This window comes from Hypanus sabinus, chromosome 4 (genome assembly GCF_030144855.1).
Source record: "Hypanus sabinus isolate sHypSab1 chromosome 4, sHypSab1.hap1, whole genome shotgun sequence".
NCBI classification, from domain to species: Eukaryota; Metazoa; Chordata; class Chondrichthyes; order Myliobatiformes; family Dasyatidae; genus Hypanus; species Hypanus sabinus.
In genome coordinates, this window is record NC_082709.1 from 44,038,084 (window position 1) to 44,061,696 (window position 23,613).

The window sequence follows — 23,613 nt, forward strand, 5'->3', positions numbered from 1 at the left end:
AACAATATTCTGATTGTAGTACTGAAAGCTTGTGCCCCAGAAACAGTTGCATTTGTTAAATTATTTTACTGCCATTCCTGTATTAACAACATGTTGGTAAGTAAAATAGAAAATTGACCAGATTAGTCCTGTCCCAAAAAAAATGCAAGACGAACCAATCCTGCCAATTACAGTTTCATGAATCCACTCATTATCAATACAATGGAATGTATTGTTGACAGTTGGAACTTAAGATAACCTTGACAGTGCCCAGATTGGTTACTGCCAAGATCACTTTGTTTAAGATTGCATAACTAGGCATAAAGAACTGCTGAATTAACCAGAGGTAATTTCCATGGCTTGAAGTAAAACTGAATTGCCATCAATGATTGTTATTGTTGAAGGCCATTCTTAGGATATGACAGCAGGTTTTCTTTGGTGCCATGTCCTGAGTTACAACCTGCTTTATATTCTGTCCATTATGTGCATGGAAATGGAAATGTTTTTGTAGTGTTTAGTGAAGGCATATCCACATTCTTCTTGGGTGAAGTTTGAGAAACCCAAAGAATCTTTTCAAGTTAGTGCAATACATTTAACAAATAGTGTGTTGATCGTAAATGAGTGTTTTAAATGTGCCACTCAAATTAGCTGTTTAGTAAATGTGTTTTTTCTTGTTGGAGCTACATCCAGAGAAGCTGTGCATTTAATTTGGGCTGTGGTTGAATTTCTGCAGCTTGGCTGCTCTTCTGTTTTGTATTTTGCATAATTAAAGGAAGCATCCTGTAGACCTTTATAAACCACTTTATTCACTCATCCTGTCATTTCCAAGCATCTGTGGATATATCATCCAAGATTCCTTTGTTCTCCACACTACAGTATTTCTTCTAACAACACACACAAGATGCTGGTGGAATGCAGCAGGCCAGGCGGCATCTGTAGGAAGAAGTACAGTCGATGTTTTGGGCCGAAACCCTTCATCAGGGCTAATTGAAAGAAAAGATAGTAAGAGATTTGAAAGTAGGAGGGGGAGGGAGAAATCCAAAATGATAGGAGAAGACCAGAGGGGGAGGGGTAAGAACTGGGAAGTTGATTGGCAAAAGGGATACACAGCTGGAGAAAGAAAAGGATCATGGGACGGGAGGCCTAGGGAGAGGGAAAGGAGAATGAGAGCACCAGAGGGAGATGGAGAACAGGCAAGGAGTGATTGTGAGCGGTGCAGAGAGAGGGGAAAAAAGGGGGGGATAATAAATAAGGGATGGGGTAAGAAGGGGAGAGGGGCATTAACGGAAGCTAGAGAAATCAAAGTTCATGCCATCAGGTTGGAGGCTACCCAGACGGAATATCAGGTGTTGTTCCTCCAACCTGAGTGTGACTTCATCTTGACAGTAGAGCAGGCCATGAATAGACATATCAGAATGGGAATGGGATGTGGAATTAAAATGTGTGGCCACTGGGAGGTCCTGCTTTCTCTGGCGGACAGAGCATAGGTGTTCTGAGAAATGGTCTCTCACCAATATATAGAAGGCTGCACCGGGAGCACCTGATGCAGTATATCACACCAGCCGACTCACAGGTGAAGTGTCGCCTCACCTGGAAGGACTGTCTGGGGCCCTGAATGGTGGTGAGGGAGGAAGTGTAAGGGCAGGTGTAGCAGTCCAACCTGATGGCATGAAAAAGTATTCCGTCTGGGTAGCCTACAACCTGATGACATGACAAAGCTCTGTCTGCCAGAGAAAGCAGGACCTCCCAGTGGCCACACATCTTAATACCACATCCCATTCCCATTCTGATATGTCTATCCATGGCTGCCTCTACTGTCAAGATGAAGCCACACTCAGGTTGGAGGAACAACACCTGATATTCTGTCTGGGTAGCCTCCAATCTGATGGCATGAACATTGATTTCTGTAACTTCTGTTAATGCCCCTCCTCCCCTTCTTACCCCACCCCTTTATTTATTTATTTATTTGTCTATCTATCTATCGATTTATTTATTATATCCCCCCCTTTTTTCTTTCTCTGCCCTCTCACAATCACTCATTGCCTGTTCTCCATCTCCCTCTGGTGCTCCCCTCCCCCTTTCTTTCTCCCTCAGCCTCCCGTCCCATGATCCTTTCTCTTCTCCAGCTGTGTATCCTCTTTTGCCAATCAACTTTCCTGCTCTTAGCTTTAATCCCTCCCACTCCTGTCTTCTATCATTTCAGATTTCCCCCTTCCCCTCCCACTTTCATATCTCTTACTATCTTTTCTTTCAGTTAGTCCTGACGAAGGGTCTCAGCCTGAAACATCAACTGTACTTCTTCCTATAGATGCTGCCTGGTGTGCTGTGTTCCAGCAGCATTTTGTGTGTGTTGCTTGAATTTCCAGCATTTGCAGATTTCCTGGTGTTTACACTATTTCTTCTGTTTTGTTGTGTATTCCCTTGTTTATTGTACCTCCCCAAATGTGTCAAAGGTATTTCCTCAAACTTCTCTGGCCTACAATTAGCTGTAAATCATTAAATGTTTGAATGGTGGAGTTGGGAAGTTTACAGATTTATGGCCTTTCTGTTGTAAAACCATCTCTCAAACAGTATGTTCTCCTTCCTGCTACTGCATCAATTTTCCCTTCTCACTTGGATCATAAGGCTTTTACTCTTTTAAATCTGTTTACATTGCAAGACCTTGTTGAACATCTTGCTAAAATCTATGCAGGCTGCTGCATGTATTTTCCTTGTTGAATCTCCTTGGTAACTCTAAAGTACTGGAATAAGTTGGCCAGACATAAACTTTTCTTGACATGTTGGTGACAATTTTGAATAATAAGTAGATGGAGGCTGGGTGATTGTGTGGAACCTTTACAGATTTAAACGTGTTTGGGAGTTTTGATAGCAGTTGGGTTGGAGTAAAATGGACAAACACCTCAAGGTAGATTGAAGTAGAGGATCTGCCAAAGTGTATAGAGAAAGTGTAAAGTGCAAAGTGCATGGTATCACATAGGATATTGTGACTTTTTTACCCCCCCCCCCCCCCCCAGCAGTTTGTTTCATCTGAAGAATTGGCTGTAGAGGGGTTATGGAGCAAAGGTCATGGCAGTGTGTCAAGACTATTCCATTGGTTGCTGAGGCTTACTAGATGGTGGTGTCTGGTGTTTCAATGCTGGATACCTGGAGAAAATTGAGGGCCAGGAGTGGAAAAAGCTCATCAGGATCTGTTGTAAAATATATTTGGAACATACATGTAGACTCTTGTCTGTACAACCTACCTTGTCATGGCCTTGCACATTGCCTCTCTGCACTGCACTTCCTATGTAACTGTAGTGCTTTATTGTGCATTTTGTTATTGCTTTTCCCTTGAACTACCTTGATGTACCTACGTGGTGAAATGATCTGTGGGGAAGGCATGCAAAACTTTCATATTTCAGTACGCCTGACAATAATAAACCAATTTACTAATCTGACCTTGTAGAGGCATATTGTATGGAACTGGTTGTTTAGCCCACCCAGTCCATGACAGCCATCAATGTCTACACTAGTACCCAATTTCTAGCCCTCATCCCATTGTCTCCGCAGTGGTATTTTAATAGCTCATCATCTAAGCACTTCTAAAATATTGTGAGATGTCTGTTTCAGTTTATGTGTTTTAGATTTCAGTGATGCTCTTGGTAGGAGGGAACTAAATCTTTAAAATTCACTATCTATGTCCTCTGGTTATAATACTTCTACCACAAGGAATAATATCTTAGTCACCCATCAGTACGCCTCAAATTTGTGTACCTCATCTCGGTCCTGTCAGTCTTCTTTGGTTAAAGGATCTTCATAGCTGAAATACTCCATCCTGGTAATATCCTGGTTAGCCTTTTCTGCACCCTCACCAGTGCAATCATAACCTTCTTATGGTGTGGTGACCTTAAATGCATGCAGCATTTCATCTGTAGCCTAATTAATGTCTGCAACATCCTGCACTTCCATTGTATTCCCTAAGCAATGAAGATCAGTATCTCCTATGCTTTCTGAAACATTTCATGTACCTGGGCTCTTGCTTTAAGGGGTCCTTGGAAATGTATACAAGGTCACTGTACTTCCTACAGATAACATTGTAATGTCAGAGTTACAAAAAATTAAGAAACAGATTGCTTAAAATAATGCATTCTGATAATCTCCATAGCTTCTTCTTGAATTATTGGAGCCTGGGATTAATGTTACTTTTCAAATAAATATTAATCATTTGCAGCACTTCAGTGATTTCACATATCTATTCAGTTAGTGATCTAGCTCTTTTTGTTTGCCCTGGATCATATGGCTGTGTTATAAAGAATCGTAGATGTCAAACGTTGCTATATTTATTTTATTTGGTCGTCATCTTGTGCAAATTAGCTTGCAATTCAGTTATGACTTCAATGATTGATTTTAACCTTGACGCAAACTTCACTTAGTATACAGGTGAAATTGGCATTGCTTTCATTGGACATTTTAATTTGCTATCAGCTCATTTCTGTGAGGTTTAATTACAATGGCTAATGCAATAATGGTTTGAAGAATTAACATGGTTCAATAGTCTATCTGGATAATTTTACATAAATTCATTAAAAGGTAATTCAAATAGTAGCTTTTTTTTCTAAAATGCTTCATGGAATCTGAATGAGCTAAAATCTGCATAGATGTTTGAAGTATGGGGAATGTTTTAAGAGCTTTACAAATAAAAATGATAAAGTTCCTTTATACCACTTTGAACAGACTTTCCTCCATAACAATGAGCAGTACTGATAAAAAGAAATGCAGATTCTAAAAATCTGAAATTTAAAAATAGTGCTGAACATACTTACTGGGAGAGCAGCATCTAAGGAGAGAGAAACAATTGAATATTCTTTATGACCCTTTGTAGGTCCTGGATTAGTGAGATAGCGAAAGGGCTTTAAGTTGCAAACGATGGGAAGGTTTGAGAAAATAGAGGGAAAATCTGTGACTGGATGGAGCCCAAGGTTCTCAGTATAATGTTCTTGGTGCCGTCTGGTTAATAGATAAATGAAAGCAGTGTTGGAGACGGAGTAAGAAATACTATGCTAGAACCGCGAGGTGAATATCACAGCAGTGTTATGAAATCTGGAACAAGTGCCAATACAAAGAAGGCAAGGCAGCACCTCTACTTTCTTATAAGTTTGCAGAGATTTGGCATGTCATCTGAAACTTTGACAAACTTTCGTAGATGAGCAGTGGAAAGTATCCTGACTGACTGACTATCATGGCCAGGTATGGAAACACCAATGCTCATGAATGGAAAAGCCTACAAAAAGTACTGGTTACAGAGCAGTCTATCACAGGAGAAGCCCTCCCTTCCATTGAGCACATCTACAAGTTTCATTGCCATAAGAAAACAGCATCCACCATTGGGGTCCTCCACCACCCAGGTCATGATCTCTCCTCACTGATGCCATCAGGAAGGAGGTTCAAGAGCCTAGAGGTTCAGGTACATTTATTACTTTTCAACCATCAGGCCCCTGAACCAACGAGGATGGTTTCACTCACCTCAACACTGAACTGATTCCACAATCTATGGACTCACTTCCAAGGACTCTACAACTCGTGTTCTCAATGTGATTTATTATAATTAGTTGTTTATTTTTGGATTTGCAGTTGTAAGAGGCTTCACAGGGTTGTAGACTCAGCTGGTTCCAACATATGCACAAGCCTCCCCTCAATCGAGGTCATCTTCCAAAGGTGGAGTCTAAAAAAGGCATCATCCATCATTAAGGACCCTCATCATCTGGGACATGCCCTCTTTTCATTATGACCATTAGGGAGGAGGTTTGGGCACCTGTACAACCAAACTCAACATTTTAGGAACAGCTTCTTCCTCTCTGCTATCAGATTTCTGAATGATCTATGAACCCATGAATGCTGCCTCGCTATTTATTTATTTTATTGTAACTATAGTAATTTTTGTGTCTACATTGTACTGCTACCACAATTTTCATGATTTATCTTCCCCAGTGCTAGATCTTTATTCTTTAATTTTATGCATACCAACTGCGCTGTTGTGAAGAGATTCACTTTTTTTTTGCTACTTTCTGAATGACTGTTGAAACACTGAAAACATTCAGTGGTGAATCATTGAAGGCAAGCTAGTTGTGAATTGGCATTGTTACCATGCCGAGTGGTATTGGAAAAGCAGTAAATTCACTACTCAGCTACCTTCAAACAACTATGTAATAAAGGTAATTTGGGATAAGCAGGAAGAGTTGAAATTGCAGTCTAATCAGCCGTGATTTTGTTGGATAGCCGGAGAGTCCAAGTGATGTACTTCTAATCCCAGTTCATTGGTTGTATGTAAGTTGTAATTCTGTTCACGTTAAGTGAGATGGTGAGCATTAGCCATTTTTGAATTTTAATGGATCCTGAATGAAATGCAGTAAAATAATATGCAGGGGGAAATTTTGATCCAAATCTAATTTTGTTTAGTCTAGTGCAGTAATAATTATGTGTCAAATTCAAATTGTTTAAACACCAGAATACACATTGTCATATTTAATAACTAAGTTTCTGTTAATAGGTATCTAGCTTCTTGTGGCATTCTAATGAACAGAGTTCCTACATTCAAGTCACCAAGACATTGCCTTGCACAACAGCGAAATTTCTTCAACATTGCTGGTCCTCTAATAAACAAGAAGAAAGAGTATTCTGAGAGACGAGTAATGGGGTTGGTCATTTAAATATTATTTAAGTTTCTTTTTTTCTCATTTACTAGCATTAGTGTTAAATCTCATTTGAATTTCTATCTTTTTATTTAGATTTTCCATGCTGGAAATGTATAATGTTGTTTCTGGTGTTGCTGACTACAAGCATTTTGTACCGTGGTGCAAGAAATCAGATGTCATATCTAAGCGCTCAGGATATGCGAAAGCTCAATTAGAAGTAGGATTTCCACCAATAGTTGAACGATACACGTCTGTTGTGACCCTGGTACGACCACATTTAGTTAAGGTAAAGTTCAGTTTTGAAGTTTGGTGGCTTCTATTTAACATGAATTTAAAACAATTGAGATTTAAATGGCCCTATATTGTCATTGCCTTGTTTCTTCCAAAGATATTATTCGCTTATTGAGATGGATACTGTTCAATTCCACCAGTTGTTTAAGATGACTAGCGCTTCTCTGAACCCAGGTAGTGTGGTTTGAGAAGATATTGCAGAAGAAAAGCAACACCAACACGATGTCTACATTTATACAGTGCTTTTTGAATATCAGGATATGATTCAGTTATCCCTTTGTTTTCCCCTACAACACTTTCTCCTAGGTGTAACTGAACCAATGATAATATCTTTCAATGTCCCAGCATGCAGCACAGATGAGTGATCACGTTCAGAACTTTTTAGGTTTGTATCACTTGTAGATAAATTTGATGAGTTGGCTTGGTGTCTTGCAAAAAAGTTTTATTTTGTGTTAATGTTGTGATGTGATCCAATATTTTCAGTTCATGGTACCTAATCAGAAGAAAAAAATAATTTATTGTTATAGGACATATAACTTCAATAAACTAAAATTAAATTGGAGAGAATTAATTGTGAATATTAGGTACCCCATGGCAAAGTACTGTCTGAAATTCATTTCCTTTTAAAAATTTATATTAAGTAAAAGTTCTTCCATTACTATTTCAGGGTTCTCTATCACCTCCTGATTTTGGCAAGGATTCATTTTGACCATTTCCTTGAGACCATTATACGATGCTTTTTTCCTCCCCTATGACAACTAATATACAAGAAAAGTACATTTCTGGTACATTGAAAAATATTCTTGGCCTTAATAGAAGTAATTGAATAGAGACTGGAAAAGAAAGCAGAGATATTTCTTTCCACCTCTTCGATGCTGAATTGAAGCCTGCATTTTCCCCTCCCACTCCCAGTTCAACACAGTGAGCAAAAGTTCAAACTTCTTTGTTTGATACAGTTTTTCACTTCTGTTACTATCAGAGTCATTAGACAGATATCCAATTTGTTCACTTGTATGTGTGAGTGTCTGATATATTTCTAATGTTCTCCCTATCAAATTGCTAAGTATTTGAACATAAAATTGGATGCTGTAGCTGGAAAATGTAACATTACGACCCTTGTTTGTTATAGACTTTAGTTTCTTATCACTTGTTATCTGGCAACAGTAATGGCTTGTGACCTGCTCTTTGATTTCCGAAAACTGCACTTACAAAATAGCTGTCAGATGGAGCTCAAGGTCCATTAATGTAACTTGCACGTATGATATCCTGTACGATCAAGGATTGGTGCCAGAACTGTTTCTACTTGGTGACACATCTGCAGTTTACCTTGTGGAAAATTACTATCATGAAGTCTTTCCTCTCATTTTGACTACACATTTTTACTTTCACCTCTCCTTGCATCATTATAGTTTATTTAATAGGCTAGAATCAATGGCAGCATGATTACGAGGGATGATTGATAAGTTTGTGGCCTAAGGAGTCAATTTTAGAATGCCTAGCACATTTATTTTTCAACATAGTCTCCTCCTACATTTATACACTTAGTCCGGCGGTTGTGGAGCATACAGATCTTGGACCTCTAGAAAGTGTCCACAGCAGGGGTAATTGATAAGTTTGTGGCCTAAGGTAGAAGGAGATGAGTTGTGCAGCTCTCGTTACATGCATGTGCAGTTCAACTCTTTGAGTGATTATGCAGAAAGTTTGAAGTTAATGTCAGGGGTGATTGGTAAGTTTGTGGCCTAGGTAGAAAGACATGAGTTATTAACTTCAAACTTTCTGCATAATCACTCAGAGCATGTAACGAGCTGTATAACTCAACGTCTACCCTAGGCCACGAACTTATCAATCACCCATGCTGTGGACACTTTCTGGTGGTCCAAGATCCGTATGCACCACGACTGCTGGACTAAGTGTGTAAACGTAGGAGGGGACTGTTTTGAAAAATAAATGTGCTAGGTTTTCTAAAATTGACTCCTCCTGCCTTAGGCCATGAACTTATCAATTACCCCTCGTAATTGCTTTTTCAGGTTATTCTGTATCCACACTTTATTTTCAGAATAAACTTCTATAGGCTTAACTTGCAATTGGAACCAGAATGAATGGGAAAGAACCTGGAAAATACAACTATAGAGCACAGTGTTGTTATGGCATTGGTCTAGCAACCAAGGAAATGTACTGCTGGAATTCAATAGCAAGTTATGAAATTTACATGGTAGTTTTTGTTAGCTGTTACTTCTAGCCCATATTATCACCAGCCTTTAGCTCTTGGATTGAATCCTGGATGCCAAGTGCCATATGATCAATTCTTAATGAATTGTTTTGAAATATGTGCAAAAAAATCATTAAATGCATTCCTATCATGGACAAGTTTTGTTTTATGAGAATTGAATGTGCTAACTTGAAGTATCGTTGAGTTTTGTTTTACCTGTAAATTGAAATTCTTGCTAAAACATTTATTGTAGGCATCTTGTACAGATGGGAGACTGTTTAATCATTTGGAGACAAATTGGCGTTTCAGCCCTGGAGTTCCCGGATATCCAAGGACCTGTACTGTGGACTTTTCGGTAGGCCACATGAAACTTGCTGCTTGTGTTCTAATTTTAGATTGACATTAACTTTAGCGAAGTAGTGTTGATTTCCTTTTGAAATCAAGAACCTATAACTGTTCAATTCAACCTAGCTTCTTGGAAATTCTATGTTATCCCTGACTTCAGAATATTCGTTCTTTAAAATTATTATTAGTGTTTGAACAAATTGAAAATGGAACTTAATAAATTGATTTTTAAGAAAAATCATAAAACCCACTGGTCCGATTGGCAAGACCCAATTTTGATTATCATTAAGCCAGCTACCAAATCATGTTAGCATTGCAGAGTGGGAGAAAATGAAACATTTTTGCTTTGATTTTTTAAAAATTTTAAGCAGTTACGTAAATTCCAGCAGATTACAACACTGACAAATTTGAGACCCCCCCCCCCCCCCCGTCTTCTCATTTAATTCATGTGGTATATTTTCTGTCAGAGGGTTAATGTGTCAGACCAGAACTTAAAATTCAAAGTTATTCAGCCTTTACTAGGTCTAGGCTGTTCCGGAAAAAATGGCTGAAAAAGATTTTGTGCCATCAGAGCATTTGTCCAATACTATATAACTATTTTGTGTATTCACCCAGTCTTGACCATCAAACTTTCACTCACAGCTCTTAAAGGAACTTCCCCCCCAAAAGCAACATGGAACATTGAACGACACAGCACAGGAATCCTGTGGTCAGCTATATCTCTGTTGACCATGATGCCAATCTAACTAATCACATTTCTCAATGTTGTCTGTATCTCTTTATCTCCTGCCTGTTCGTTTACCTGTCTATAAATATCTCTTCAATATCACTGTCATATTTGATTCTTCTACCTCTCTGGCGCTGTTTTCATCCTGCTATATTCAAAGTTAACCAATTTTCTTATTATCTGTGAACATATACTTTTTCTTAATCATTTATTGTGTATGTCACAAACAGAGGAAGCCTCAGCACTGATCCTTGTGGACCACTGGCAGTCAAAATCTCCATTCAGAGAAACACAGTCCATCACTGTCCTGTCTTCTACAACCAAGCCAATTTTATATCCAACTTACCAACTCGCCCTGTATACCGGAACAGCTTACCATGAGGGACTTTGTCAAACGCTTTACTGAAGTCCATGTAGGCAACATCCATTTCTTCTCTCCCCCTCTCCCCCTCTCCCCCTCTCCCCCTCTCCCCCTCTCCCCCTCTCCCCCTCTCCCCCTCTCCCCCTCTCCCCCTCTCCCCCTCTCCCCCTCTCCCCCTCTCCCCCTCTCCCCCTCCCTTCCCTGGATGGATTATATTCAGTTTCATTAAACCCTCCTGGATGCACCTGACAATTGTGCCCCATCTAAGCCCTGGTCCTGAGGGAGCCCCAGTCAATATTGAGGAAGTGAAAACTGGCCACTGAACTACCCTGTTGTTTTAATGTTTTTCCGTGAACTGTTTCCCTAGATCTTGATGGCTATTGGCAGGCTCTAGTATAATCCTATCACCTTTCTCTATTCTGATTACTATCCTTCCAGCCTTGCTGGATGAATCTTCCAAGATGTTTGTTCTTGAAGTTCAGCTGTGATGTTCTCCCTGATCACTAATGCAACTCCCCCACCTCTTTTATATTCCCCTCTGTCACATCTGAAACATCTAAATGCTGGAGCACTGAGATTCAAGTCTTGTCCTTCTCTCAACCTAGTTTCTGTAATGGCTACATCATAGTTCCATGGCAATCTAGACTCTTAGATCCACTGCCTTGTCCGTTACACTCCTTGCATTAAAATAAAAACACTTCAAACTGTCATTTCCACTGTATTTGCTAACTAGCCCTTCCTGTTATTATTAGACTTACTTGACCTAACCTCTACTTCCTCCTCACTTTCTCCACTTGCACATTTACTACTCTGGATCCCAGCTTCCTGCCTCACTATTTTAAATCCTGCTAAGTAACATTACAAACCTGTCCCTGCAAAAATATTGCTGCCCCTCCAGTTTAGGCACAGCCATCCTTGTATATTTTCCACCTGCCCTGGAAGAGAGCCCAAAATTCGGATATCTATAGCTTTGTGTTCTCCACCAGCCTGTGAGCCATCCATTCAACTGTACTACCTTCTCATTTCTTGCTTCATGAGCATGTGACTGTATGGGAGTAATCTAGGGATTACATTCCTGGAAATACTGCTTTGCAACTTTCTGCCTAGTTCCCTAACTTCGCTTTGCAGAACCTCGTCCCTTTTCTTCCCCATGTCATTAAAACCGATGTTGACTGGCTTCTGGCTGCCCTTCCTCTCAGGATGGCTTGTGCCCACTCAGAGACATCATTTACCCTGTCATCAGCAAGGTAACACACCATCCTGCAGGTGCACTCTTGACCACTAAATGCCTGTCTGTGCCCCCAATTAAACAATCTGCTATCACTACCACTGGGTTGTGATGGTATCTCCTCTTCTTGGTGTTGTAGTCTTGCATGGAATTCTGAAAGCCAGAATACTAAAGGGCACCAAACCATAGTAACTGCATCTGGATGGTTAACAGAAATTGAAGGGCGAGTGGGGTTGTGGGACCTCCCAGTATATTTAAATTGGTTTAAATTTAAATTCTAGGTTTTAAATGCAGTTTGTCTATGAACTGTGGATTACCCTCTGGTTAATGTGGCAGGTGCACATTTAATGTTTCCAACTTTGACTTGGCAATGGATGAAAGTAGCCACTATTTCCCAACAAGTCCCTGCTGATCAAATTAGCAGAAGAAAAGTATTACCCACAATTGAAATTTGTTTCTAGCTATGAGAAGCAACTTTTTGTTTTCATATTAATGCCACATGTCGTCATTGAGACACTTATGGTGGGAGGAAGCTGTGTGTGTAGCTTTGGAGTAACAGTGATGAGAAGTACCACAACCAATGAACTTACTCTCAATCCAGCTGCTGTTTATCCTAACATAAGTGATGACCTATTTAAAATTTTAGTAAATATTACTACAATCTTGAGGTCAGGACTCCATTAAGTATATAAAACACATCTTTTTAAAATTATACTTTAATGCTGCTCAGTATTCAAAGTAAATTTATTATCAAAGTATATATACAGTATGTCACCATGTACTACCCCGAGATTCATTTTCATGTGGGCAATCGCAGTAAGTACAAGAAACACAATAGAATCAATAAAAGACTGTACCCGACATGATGGACAACAGCCAATGTGCTAATTCCAAATGAAGGGAACAAAAATAAGAACAGATAAATAAGCTTTAAGTATCGTGAACATGAGATGAAGAGTCTTTGTAAGTAAAGTCCATACATTGTAGGAATAGTTCAGTGCTGGGACGAGTGAAGTTATCCTCTGTGGTTCAAAAGCCTGATGGTTGAGGGATAATAACTATACTTGAACTTGGTCATGCGGTTCCTGAGGTACTACCTCCTGATGGCAGCAACAGAGCATGGCCTGATTTGTGGGGATCTTTGATGGATGCGGCTTTCTTGCTGCAGCACTCTGTGTAATGTGCTTAATGGTGGGGAGGGCTTTACCTTTGAACTAGGCTGTATCCGCTTCTTTGTGTAGGCTTTTCTGTACAAGGGTACTGTATAGGTGTCTCCATACCAGGTTATGATGCAACCAGTCAGTGTACTCTCCACCACACATCTATAGATGTTTAGCAGATTTTTAGATAGAATGCTGAATCTGCGCAAACTTCTAAGAAAATAGAGGTGCTACTGTATATTCCCTGTAATGACACATGTGATGGACCAGGACAGATCCTCTGAAATGATAACATCAAGTTACATAAGAAATAGGAGCAGAAGTAGGCCATCCAGCCCAATGAGCCTACCCCACCATTCAATAAGATCATGGCTTATCTGTCTGTAAACTCAGCTCCATCTGCCTGCCTTTTCCCCCAACCCTTAATTCCCGTACTATGTAAAAATCTATCTAACTGTATCTTAAATATATTTAGTGAAGAATACTCAACTACTTCCCTGGGCAGCGAATTCTACAGATTCACCACTCTCTGGGAAAAACAGATTCGCCTCATCTCCGTTCTAAATCTTCTCCCCTGAACCTTGAGGCAATGTCCCCCAATTCTAGTCTCACCTACCAATGGAAACAACTTTCCTACTTCTAGCTTATCTATCCCTTTTTGTATGTTTTTGTATGTTTCTATAAGATCCCCTCTCATTCTTTTAAATTTTAGAGAGTATAGTCCCAGACAACTCAATCTCTCCTCATAGGTTAACCCCTTCAGCTCTGGAATCAACCTGGTGAACCTCCTCTGCACTGCCTCAAAAGCCAGTATATCCTTCCTCAAGTATGGAGACCAGAACTGCACACAGTACTCCAGGTGGGGCCTCACCAGTACCCTGTACAGTTGCAGCATGACCCCCCCGCTCTTGAATTCAATCCCTCTAGCAGCGAAGGCCTACATTCCATTTACCTTCTTTAATACCCTGTTGTACCTGCAAACCAACTTTTTGCGATTCATGAGCAAGCAATCCCATGTCCCTCTGCACAACATCATGCTGCAATCTGTCACCATTTATATAATAATCTGCTCTTCTATTCCTTCCAAAGTGGATGATCTCGCATTTACCGACATTGTATTCCATCTGCCACCCTTTGGCCCATTCACTTAACCTAATTTTATCCCTCTGCAGACTCTCCACATCTTATGTACAATTTGCTTTTCCACTCAGTTTAGAGTAATCAGCAAATTTTGCTACGCTACACTCAGTCCCCTCTTCCAATTATCAACATAAATGGTAAACAGCTGCAGGCCTAGCACCGCCCCCTGCGGCACCCCAGTCACCACCGACTGACAACTGGAGAAACATCCATTTATACCAATTTTTGCCTACATCCTTTTTTAAAAAGTGGTGTGACATTTGCTGTCTTCCAATCCACCGGGATCTGCCCAGAGTCTAGAGAGTTTTGGTAAATGATTACCAACGCATCTACTATAACCTCCACCAACTCCCTCAGCATCCTGGGATGCATCCCAACAGGACCAGGGGACTTATCTACCTTCAGGCCCTCTAGTTTGCTCATCACTATTTCTTTAGTGACAGTGATTTTATCGAGGTCCTCACCACCCATTTTGTCCATAACATCATTCTTTGGCATATTAGACATGTCCTCCACCATGAAGACCAACTCAAAATAGTCATTCAATGCCTCAGCCATTTCCTTATCACCCAGTATCAATTTTCCCTTCTTGTCTTCCGAGGGACCTATGTTAACTTTAGCCACCCTCTTCAGCTTTATATATTTATAAAAACTTTTGCTATTTGTTTTTATATTTTGTGTTAATTTACTTTCATACTCTATCTTCACTTCCCTTATTTCTTGTTTAGTTGTTCTTTGTTGCTTTTTAAAAATTTCCCAATCCTCCAGTTTCCCACTACTCTGTGACTTTGTACACATGAGCTTTTAATTTGATACTATCTTTTATTTCCCTAGTTATTCAAGGCTGGCTCTCCCCACACTTACTGTCCTTACTTTTGACTGGAATATACTTTTGTTGAGCACTGTGAAATATCTCTTTGAAAGTATTCCACTGTTCCTCAACTGTCCTACCAAATAGGACAGTTTGCTCCCAATCCACATTAGCCAACTTCTCCCTCTTCCTGTTGCAGTCTCCCTTGTTCAAGCATAATACACTAGATTTAGATCTTAGATCCATCTGTATGCTAAATTTAATCATACTATGATCACTCTTTCCAAGAAGATCCCTGACTACAAGATCATTAATCTTACCTGTCTCATTGTACAGGACTAGATCTAAGATAGCATTTTCCCTTGTAGGTTCACTAACATACTGCTCAAGAAAGCCATCACGGATGCATTTTATGAAGTCCTCCTCAAGACTTCCTTGACCAACCTGATTCATCCAATCTACGTGGAAGTTAAAATCCCCCATGACAACTGCCGTCCCGTTCTTACAAGCCTCAGTTATTTCTTAGTTAATCGCCTCTGCCACTGCAATATTTTTATTAGGTGGCCTATAGACAACACTCATCAGTGATATTTTTTCCCTTTTACTATTCTTAATCTCTACCAAGATGAACTCAACATTCTGCTTCATAGATCTTATATCATTTCTTACAATTGCCCTGATCTCATCCTTAATTAAGAGCACCACCCCACCTCCTTCGCCTTCCTGCCTATTTTTCTGTATTACCTGATACCCTTGGATATTTAATTCTCAGTCATCTCCACCTTGCAACCAGGTTTCTGTAATGATCACTAAATCATTTGCCTTGGTGCCACAAGTTCACGAACCTTGTTTCTAATACTACGGGCATTTAGTTAAAGTGCCCTTATACTCATTGTCCTTTTAGAATCTAGTGACCTGTGCGATTTTTGCTTTTTACTTCTATGCACTCTACTCTTACTTTTTTCTTCACTAACTCTAGCTTGGTCTCTGCATCACTTCCCTCTTCTTTTCTGTGTGGGTTCCCATCCCCCTGCCATATTAGTATAAAACCTCCCCAACAGCACTAGCGAACAATCTCCCTAGGACATTGATCCCAGCTCTGCCCAGATGTAGACTGTCTGGATGGTACCAGTCCCACCTCCCTCAGAAGCGGTTCCAGTGCCCCAAGAATCTGAAATCCTCCCTTCTGCACCACCGCTCAAGCCACATATTCATTCTAGCTATCCTGTTACTCCAACTCTGGCTAGAGTTGAGGTCCTACTCTTTAATTTATTTCCTAGCTCTCTAAATTTAGCTTGTAGGACCTCATCCCACTTCTTTCTATATCGTTAGTACCTACATGCACAACAACAGCTGGCTGCTCACTCTCCCCTTTCAGAATGCCCTGCAGCCTCTCTGAGACATCTCTGACCCTTGCACCAGGGGGGCAACACACCATACGGGAGTCCTGTTTGTGGCCACAGAAGTTCCTCTCTATTCCCCTTACCATGGATTGATTCCCCTACCACAACAGCTCCGCCACTCTTTTTCTTTCCCTCATGCGCAGCAGAGCCACCCACGGTGCCATGATCCTGGCTACTGCTGCCTTCACCTGATGAGCCATCTTGCCCAAAAGACTCCAAAGCAGTATATCTGTTTTGGAGGGAGATGACTGCAGGAGACTCCCGTACTACATCCCAGCTACTACTCTTCCTGCTGGTCACCCATTCCCTACCTTTCCTTAGATCCTTAAACTGCGGTGTGACCAACTCACTAAATGTGCTAACCACAACATTCTCAGCATCTCAGATGTTCCAAAGTGAGTCCGTGCACAGCTCCAGTGTCGCCATGCGGACTATCAGGAGCTGCAGCTGGACACACTTCCTGCACATGTAGTCTTCAGGGGCGATGTTAGCCTTCCTGAGTTCCCACATGGCACAGATCTGAGCTCCCCTTGAGGGGGAGGTGGTAAGTGGCACCCTAACTTGAGGTACGATACCTGACTGACTTAGTAGAGCAGGCACTTCCAAATAAAAGGATGCGGGACTGGAATGCAGGAAGAACCATAGCTCTGCAGGCTTTGCCTTGCCATTCCTTTATGTACCGCTACCATAGTTCCTTCCGTGTCAACTCTCTGCCATCGTCAGCATCAGATCTCGATTCCCAGTTTGTGTTCATTTTTAGTCCCATTAATGATGGATAAATATGTAGGGCACAATCTGAGTTTGAAGGCGGTGAAGCCTTGAATTCTAATCCTGCTGAGAAACAAAGTACAGAGAGTGCATCAATACAATATTACATATAATGTGCCAGAAGTTTGTGAACCCTTTAGAATTTTCTCTTTCTGCATAATATGACTTAAAATGTGATCACACATTCTAAAACTAGATAAAGAGAACCCAATTAAATAATAACACTCAAAACCTTAAACTTTTTATTTATTGAGAAAAATCCAATATTACACGTATTTGTCAGTAACTGGTGTGACGATTCCCCCCCTCGTACAGCAATAACTTCAACCAAATATTTCCAGTAATTCTTGATCAGTCCTGCACGTTGGCTTGGAGGAATTTTGGGCCGTTTCTCCTTACAAAACTACTACAACTCTGGGATGTTGGTGGGATTCCTTGCATGAACTGCTTTCTTCAGGTCATTCCACATTTCTGTAGGATTAAGGTCAGGACTTTGACTTGGCCATTCCAAAACGTGAAATTTCTTCTGCTTTAACTATTCTTTGGTAGATTGACTTGTGTGTTTAGGGTCGTTGTCTTGATGCACAACCCACTTTCTCACGGATGGACACCCTGACGTTTACCTGTAGAATTTGCTTGCACAATTCAGGATTCATTATTTCACCAATGGTGACAAGCTGCCTTGGTTCTGAGGCAGCAAGGCATGTCCAAACCACGCCACAAATGAGAAAATCTGCAGATGCTGGAAATCTGAGCAACACACACAAATAGTGGAGGAACTCAGCAGGCCAGGCAGCATCTATGGGGGAAAATGTACAGATGACATTTCGGACTGCAAACTTTCAGCAGGTCTGGAGAAAAAAAGCTGAGGAGTTGATTTAAAAGGTGGGGGGGGGGGGGGGGGAGGGGAGAGAGAACCACCAGGTGAGAGATAAAGAGCTGGTTGATTGCTGGAAGAGATAGAAGGGGCCATAAAAGGAAAAAAAAGGGGAGGGGAGAGGAACTTGTCCAGCACGTAATTCTCCAAAATTTCCACCACCTCCAACGGGATCCAAGCACATCTCCCCCCGCCCCCACTCACTGTTTTCCACAGGGATTGCTCCCTATGCAACTCCCTTGTCCATGCATTCTTCCCCACTGATCTCCCTCCTGGCACTTATCCTTGCAAGCAGAACAAGTGCAACCTCCTCCGTCACTACCATTCAAGTCCCTAACAGTCCTTCTAGGTGTGGCGACACTTCAATGATCCCATTGGGAGAATGTTCTCAGCTTCCCTGCATGGAAAGTATGGCACACTTTTTCACAGACAATGGTTTGCAAGAGTACTGTTGGATCATTTACTGTGTTTGGTTCTGCTGGTGCGGCCTCCTGTACATCGGTGAGACCCGAAGTAGCTTGAAAGACTCCTTCGCCAAGCATCTGTGCTCCATCTGCCAGAACAAGTGGGATCTCCCAGTGGCTGCCCATTTTAATTCCACTTCCCATTCCCATTTTGATATGTCAATAGACAATAGGTGCAGAAGAAGACCATTCGGCCCTTTGAGCCTGCACCGCCATTTTGAGATCATGGCTGATCATCTACTATCAATACCCGGTTCCTGCCTTGTCCCCATATCCCTTGATTCCCCTATCCATAAGATACCTATCTAGCTCCTTCTTGAAAGCATCCAGAGAATTGGCTTCCACTGCCTTCCAAGACAGTGCATTCCAGACCCCCACAACTCTCTGGGAGAAGAAGTTTTTCCTTAACTCTGTCCTAAATGACCTACCCCTTATTCTCAAACCATGCCCTCTGGTACTGGACTCTCCTTGCATCTGGAACATATTTCCTGCCTCTATCTTGTCCAATCCCTTAATAATCTTATATGTTGCAATCAGATCCCCTCTCAATCTCCTTAATTCCAGCGTGTACAAGCCCAGTCTCTCAAACCTCTCTGCGTAAGACAGTCCTGACATCCCAGGAATTAACCTTGTGAATCTACGCTGCACTTCCTCTACAGCCAGGATGTCCTTCCTTAACCCTGGAGACCAAAACTGTACACAATACTCCAGGTGTGGTCTCACCAGGGCCCTGTACAAATGCAAGAGGATTTCCTTGCTCTTGTACTCAATTCCCTTTGTAATAAAGGCCACATTCCATTAGCTTTCTTCATTGCCTGCTGCACTTGCTCATTCACCTTCAGTGACTGATGAACAAGGACTCCTAGATCTCTTTGTATTTCTCCCTTACCTAACTTTACACTGTTCGGATAATAATCTGCCTTCCTGTTCTTACTCCCAAAGTGGATAACCTCACACTTATTCACATTAAACGTCATCTGCCAAGTATCTGCCCACTCACCCAGCCTATCCAAGTCACTCTGAATTCTCCTAACATCCTCATCACATGTCACACTGCCACCCAGCTTAGTATCATCAGCAAACTTGATGTTATTCTCAATGCCTTCATCTAAATCGTAAACAGCTGTGGTCCCAATACCGAGCCCTGTGACCCCCCACTAGACACCACCTGCCATTCTGAGAAACACCCATTCACCGCTACCCTTTGCTTTCTATCTGCCAACCAGTTTTCTATCCATGTCAATGTCTTCCCCCCCCCCCCCCCCCAATGCCATGAGCTTTTATTTTACCCACCAATCTCCTATGTGGGACCTTATCAAATGCCTTCTGAAAATTGTCCATCCATGGCCTCCTTCACTGTCGTGGACAACACCTTGTATTCTGTTTGAGTAGCCTCCAACCTGATGACCTAAACATTGATTTTTTTTCAAACTTCTGGTAATGCCCCACTACCACCTTCACTATTTCCCATCCCCTTTATCCCCCTCTCACCTTGTCCGCCCATCATCTCCCTCTGGTGTCCCTCCCCGCTTTTTTATTTCTTCCATGTCTCTCACCAATCAACTTCCAGCTCTTTACTTCATCCCTCCCTCTCTAATTTCACCTATCACCGGGCGTTTCTCTCTCTCCTGCCCCCTACCTTTCAAGTCTTCTCCTGAGCTTTTCTTCTCCAGTACTGTTGAAGGGATTTAGCCTGATACATTGACTATACATTTTTTCCATAGATGCTGCCTGGCCTGCTGACTCCTCCAGCATTTTGTGTGTGTTGCCCAATCTATGACTCTGCCATCATCATGTTTCACAGATGGGATGATGTACTTGTGCTGGAATGCAGTGTTTGCTTTTTGCAAACATAACACTTCTTATTTAAGCCAAAATGTTCTATTTTGGACTCGTGCATCTTTCAGTAACCTTATGGCTTATCCATGCAGTCTTCAGCAAACTTTAGGCAGGTCGGAGTGTTCTTCTTGGAGAGTAGTAATGGCTTCCTCCTTGCAATCCTGCCATGCACAGCATTGTTGTTCAGTGTGCAAACTCATGAACACTGACATTAACCAATGTTAGAGGGGCCTGTAGCTCCTTAGATGTTACCCTGGGGTTCTTTGTGATCTTCTGGGATATTACATGCTTTGCTCTTGGGAGTGATTTTTGTTGGTTGGCCACTCCTTGGGAGAGTAACAGTGGTGTTGGATTTCCCTTGGATTGATGGAGCCCAAACTCTTGAGAAATGATTTTGTATCCTTTTCCAGCCTAGTGAGCATCAGCAACTTCTTTTCTAAGGTCTTCAGAAATCTCCTTTGATTGAGTCATGGCACACATCCAAAAACCTGTGTGGTGCTGGTCAGACTTTCGATAGTGAAGACCCAAGTTTCTGTTCTTTAAATAGGGCAAGGCCCACACTCACACCTGATTGTCATCCCATTGATTGTAACACCTGACTCAAATTTCCCCTTTAAATGAACTGATAGTCCTAGAGGTTCACATACTTTTTCCAACAAATTCATTAAATTGTATAATTTTTCTCAACAAATAAATGAACGACTATAATGTTATTGTGTTTTTAATTGTTTTTTTAAAAAAATCTAGTTTTAGGACATGCATGAAGATCTGATCTCATTTTAAGTCATATTATGCAGAAATAGAGAAAATTCTTAGGGTTCACAAACTTTGTTGCACCACTCTACATGGAGTATGGTTTTATTCCATACCTGTCAGATCAGTATGCCCCAGGTGTCTTATTTGTAATACTATATTGTCTAATGAAGCCATGAAACCACCAAGATTGCAAGAACACTTCCGTAAGATGCTCTGAGAAGGCTACTTGTGATATTACTCAGTTCCAGAAGATGAAAAAAGCATTTGAAAAGCTTTCCACACTTGAGTCAATTGCCAAGAAAGGTAAAATGACCTTAAAATGCTCTTCATTGCTGCTTATAACATTTCCAAGTAACATTTTCCAGTTCTGGAAAATCTCATACAATTGGTGAAAGATTAATAATGCCAGCTGTAACAGAAGTGCTCACCACTGTTATCAAAATAGATACCAGTATTTTAAAATGAATTCCCCTTTGAGTAATAACTCTGTAGCTTGTCGTATTGACGAAATGAGTGAAGACGTCGAGCAGGAAAAAACAGGATTGAGATACAACTGGAAGAGTCAGCTGTGCAAGATGAGGCATTCCTAATGGCATATGTAAGGCTTATTAAAAATAGAAAAGTTTACTGAGAGTCCCTTTTGTAGAAAGTTAAAAACGAATATCAATGGCGAATCAATCTATGATGAGCTCAATGTATATAGAGGATAAAAGTATTCTGATCAGGAGCATGACTTCTTCTGTAACAGATGGAGCACCATATATGACAGGTCGCCATGCTGGTTTAGTGACTTCTATGAAAAAAGAAAATCCAAGTCTGTTTGCAATCCATTCTATAAATCATCGTCAACGTTTCGCAGCCAAAAACCTTAGCCTACAACTTTTATCAGGCACTGTAGCAGTGTGCTACACGCAGTGCTAAAATTACGACACGGAGTCGGTAACTGCAGTCGAAGGAAAAAACTTTATTCGAAATCCTCAGCCTCCCTCAACCTGCCCCCCGTGGCGCAGAGGCTCCAAAGCTCTTTGCTCGCAAACCCCCGTAGGCTATCTAATTGTGAGCCAGTTCGGATGTGCCAGGAAATGGGTTGCCACAGCATGACTTTTGTGATATCTGCTATCAGTAAAATTAAAGCTCATCCATTAAATAGCAGGATATTTTGCCAATTATGCCAAGATGATGAAGAGTTTGAACGCTTGCTTCTTCACGCTGAAATGCATTGGCTTTCAAAAGGCTGCTGTTTCAAATGTTTTTCTGATCTTTTTGATACTGGTTGAACTTTTGCTCAAAGTTGTCAAGAGCTTGGGAAATACGACTGAACTTCTACATGGAGATGTGGAGAATGAACATTCTAAATATGAAACTGCAGGGTGAGAATTTCAATTTAATCCAGGCAAAAAGTGCACCATCCGCATCTTATCGGAGGATTGGAAATCTATAAGTAAAACATTGGGAGAATGTTCTGTTTCCCTGCATGGAAAATATGGCGCACTCTTTCACAGACAATGATTTGCAAGATGTAAGAATAGGAAGAGAGCTTGCAAAAAGAAATTAATTTCAGAATGTTGAAGAAACAAAAATTCTTTTCAAGAATGTCAGCATTTGTGGAATGTGGCTAGACAACGTTTCCCGGTCTTTGGAGAAGAGCCAAGCTGCTCTTCATTGGATTTCCATCCAACTACCTTGTTGAAAGACGCTTCAGTGCACTGAAGAAAAGTAAACTGCTTGGAGCTTAAACTTTTGCTGTCACAACTCTTGCTAAAAGTCATCACTTTTTATTGTCATTTCGACCATAACTGCTGGTACAATACACAGTAAAAACAAGATGTTTTTCAGGACCATGGTACTACGTGAACAATACAAAAACTACACTAGACTACAGACCTACCCAGGACTGCATGAAGTACACAGAACAGTGCAGGCATTACAGTAAATAATAAACAAGACAATAGGCACAGCAGAGGGCAGTAGGTTGGTAGTCTGATGGCTTCAGGGGTAAATCTGTTACATAATTAAACAGCTGAATGGCAGCATCCAGGGATTCCATCCATTTCTGTACTGCCGAGTATTTCATTGCCTCAGATCCATCAAGCTCAAGGATCACACTGATACCGAACACAAATTTTTAAAAAGCGGAATCATCTCTCATGTTAGCATATGGTAGAAATGTTTTTTACACTATAAGGGCCGTAAAGTATTTTGTGTCTAAGAGGGGCATTGGCAGTGTTGGGTGTTGGGTTAAATACTCCTACCAATTGACCAGCACAGGTCTTTAGTTCTCAGCCAGGTACCCCATCTAGGCCAGTTGCTCTATGTGGGTTCATCCTCTTGTAGGAGTCGCTTGTGTCTCTCTTGAGGACTGAAATAATGGAGTCATTGGGGATGGTGGAAGCTTATGACAGAGCCTCCATGTTTTGATGGTCAAAGCTAGCATAAAAGACATTGAACTCATCCAGGAACAAAGCCCTTTTTTTTTACTGTTTATTGGTTTCACTTTGTAGCAGGTAGTAACATTCAAGCAGTCTTAGTTATCAAGCATCCTCCTTCAGTGATTCAAATTTGGTCCTGAATTGCCACTTTGCAT

At 41.1% G+C, this 23,613-nt stretch overlaps 1 protein-coding gene across 1 annotated transcript in view; it reads left to right on the forward strand.

Moving 5' to 3' along the window:
- Window positions 1-23,613, forward strand: part of coq10b (coenzyme Q10B) — a 32,091-nt gene that overhangs the window by 6,304 nt on the left and 2,174 nt on the right. The window contains exons 2-4 of the mRNA XM_059966957.1: window positions 6,506-6,652; window positions 6,744-6,936; window positions 9,404-9,505. Coding sequence (XP_059822940.1) covers window positions 6,506-6,652; window positions 6,744-6,936; window positions 9,404-9,505 — 442 coding nt within the window. The remainder of the gene's footprint in view (window positions 1-6,505; window positions 6,653-6,743; window positions 6,937-9,403; window positions 9,506-23,613) is intronic.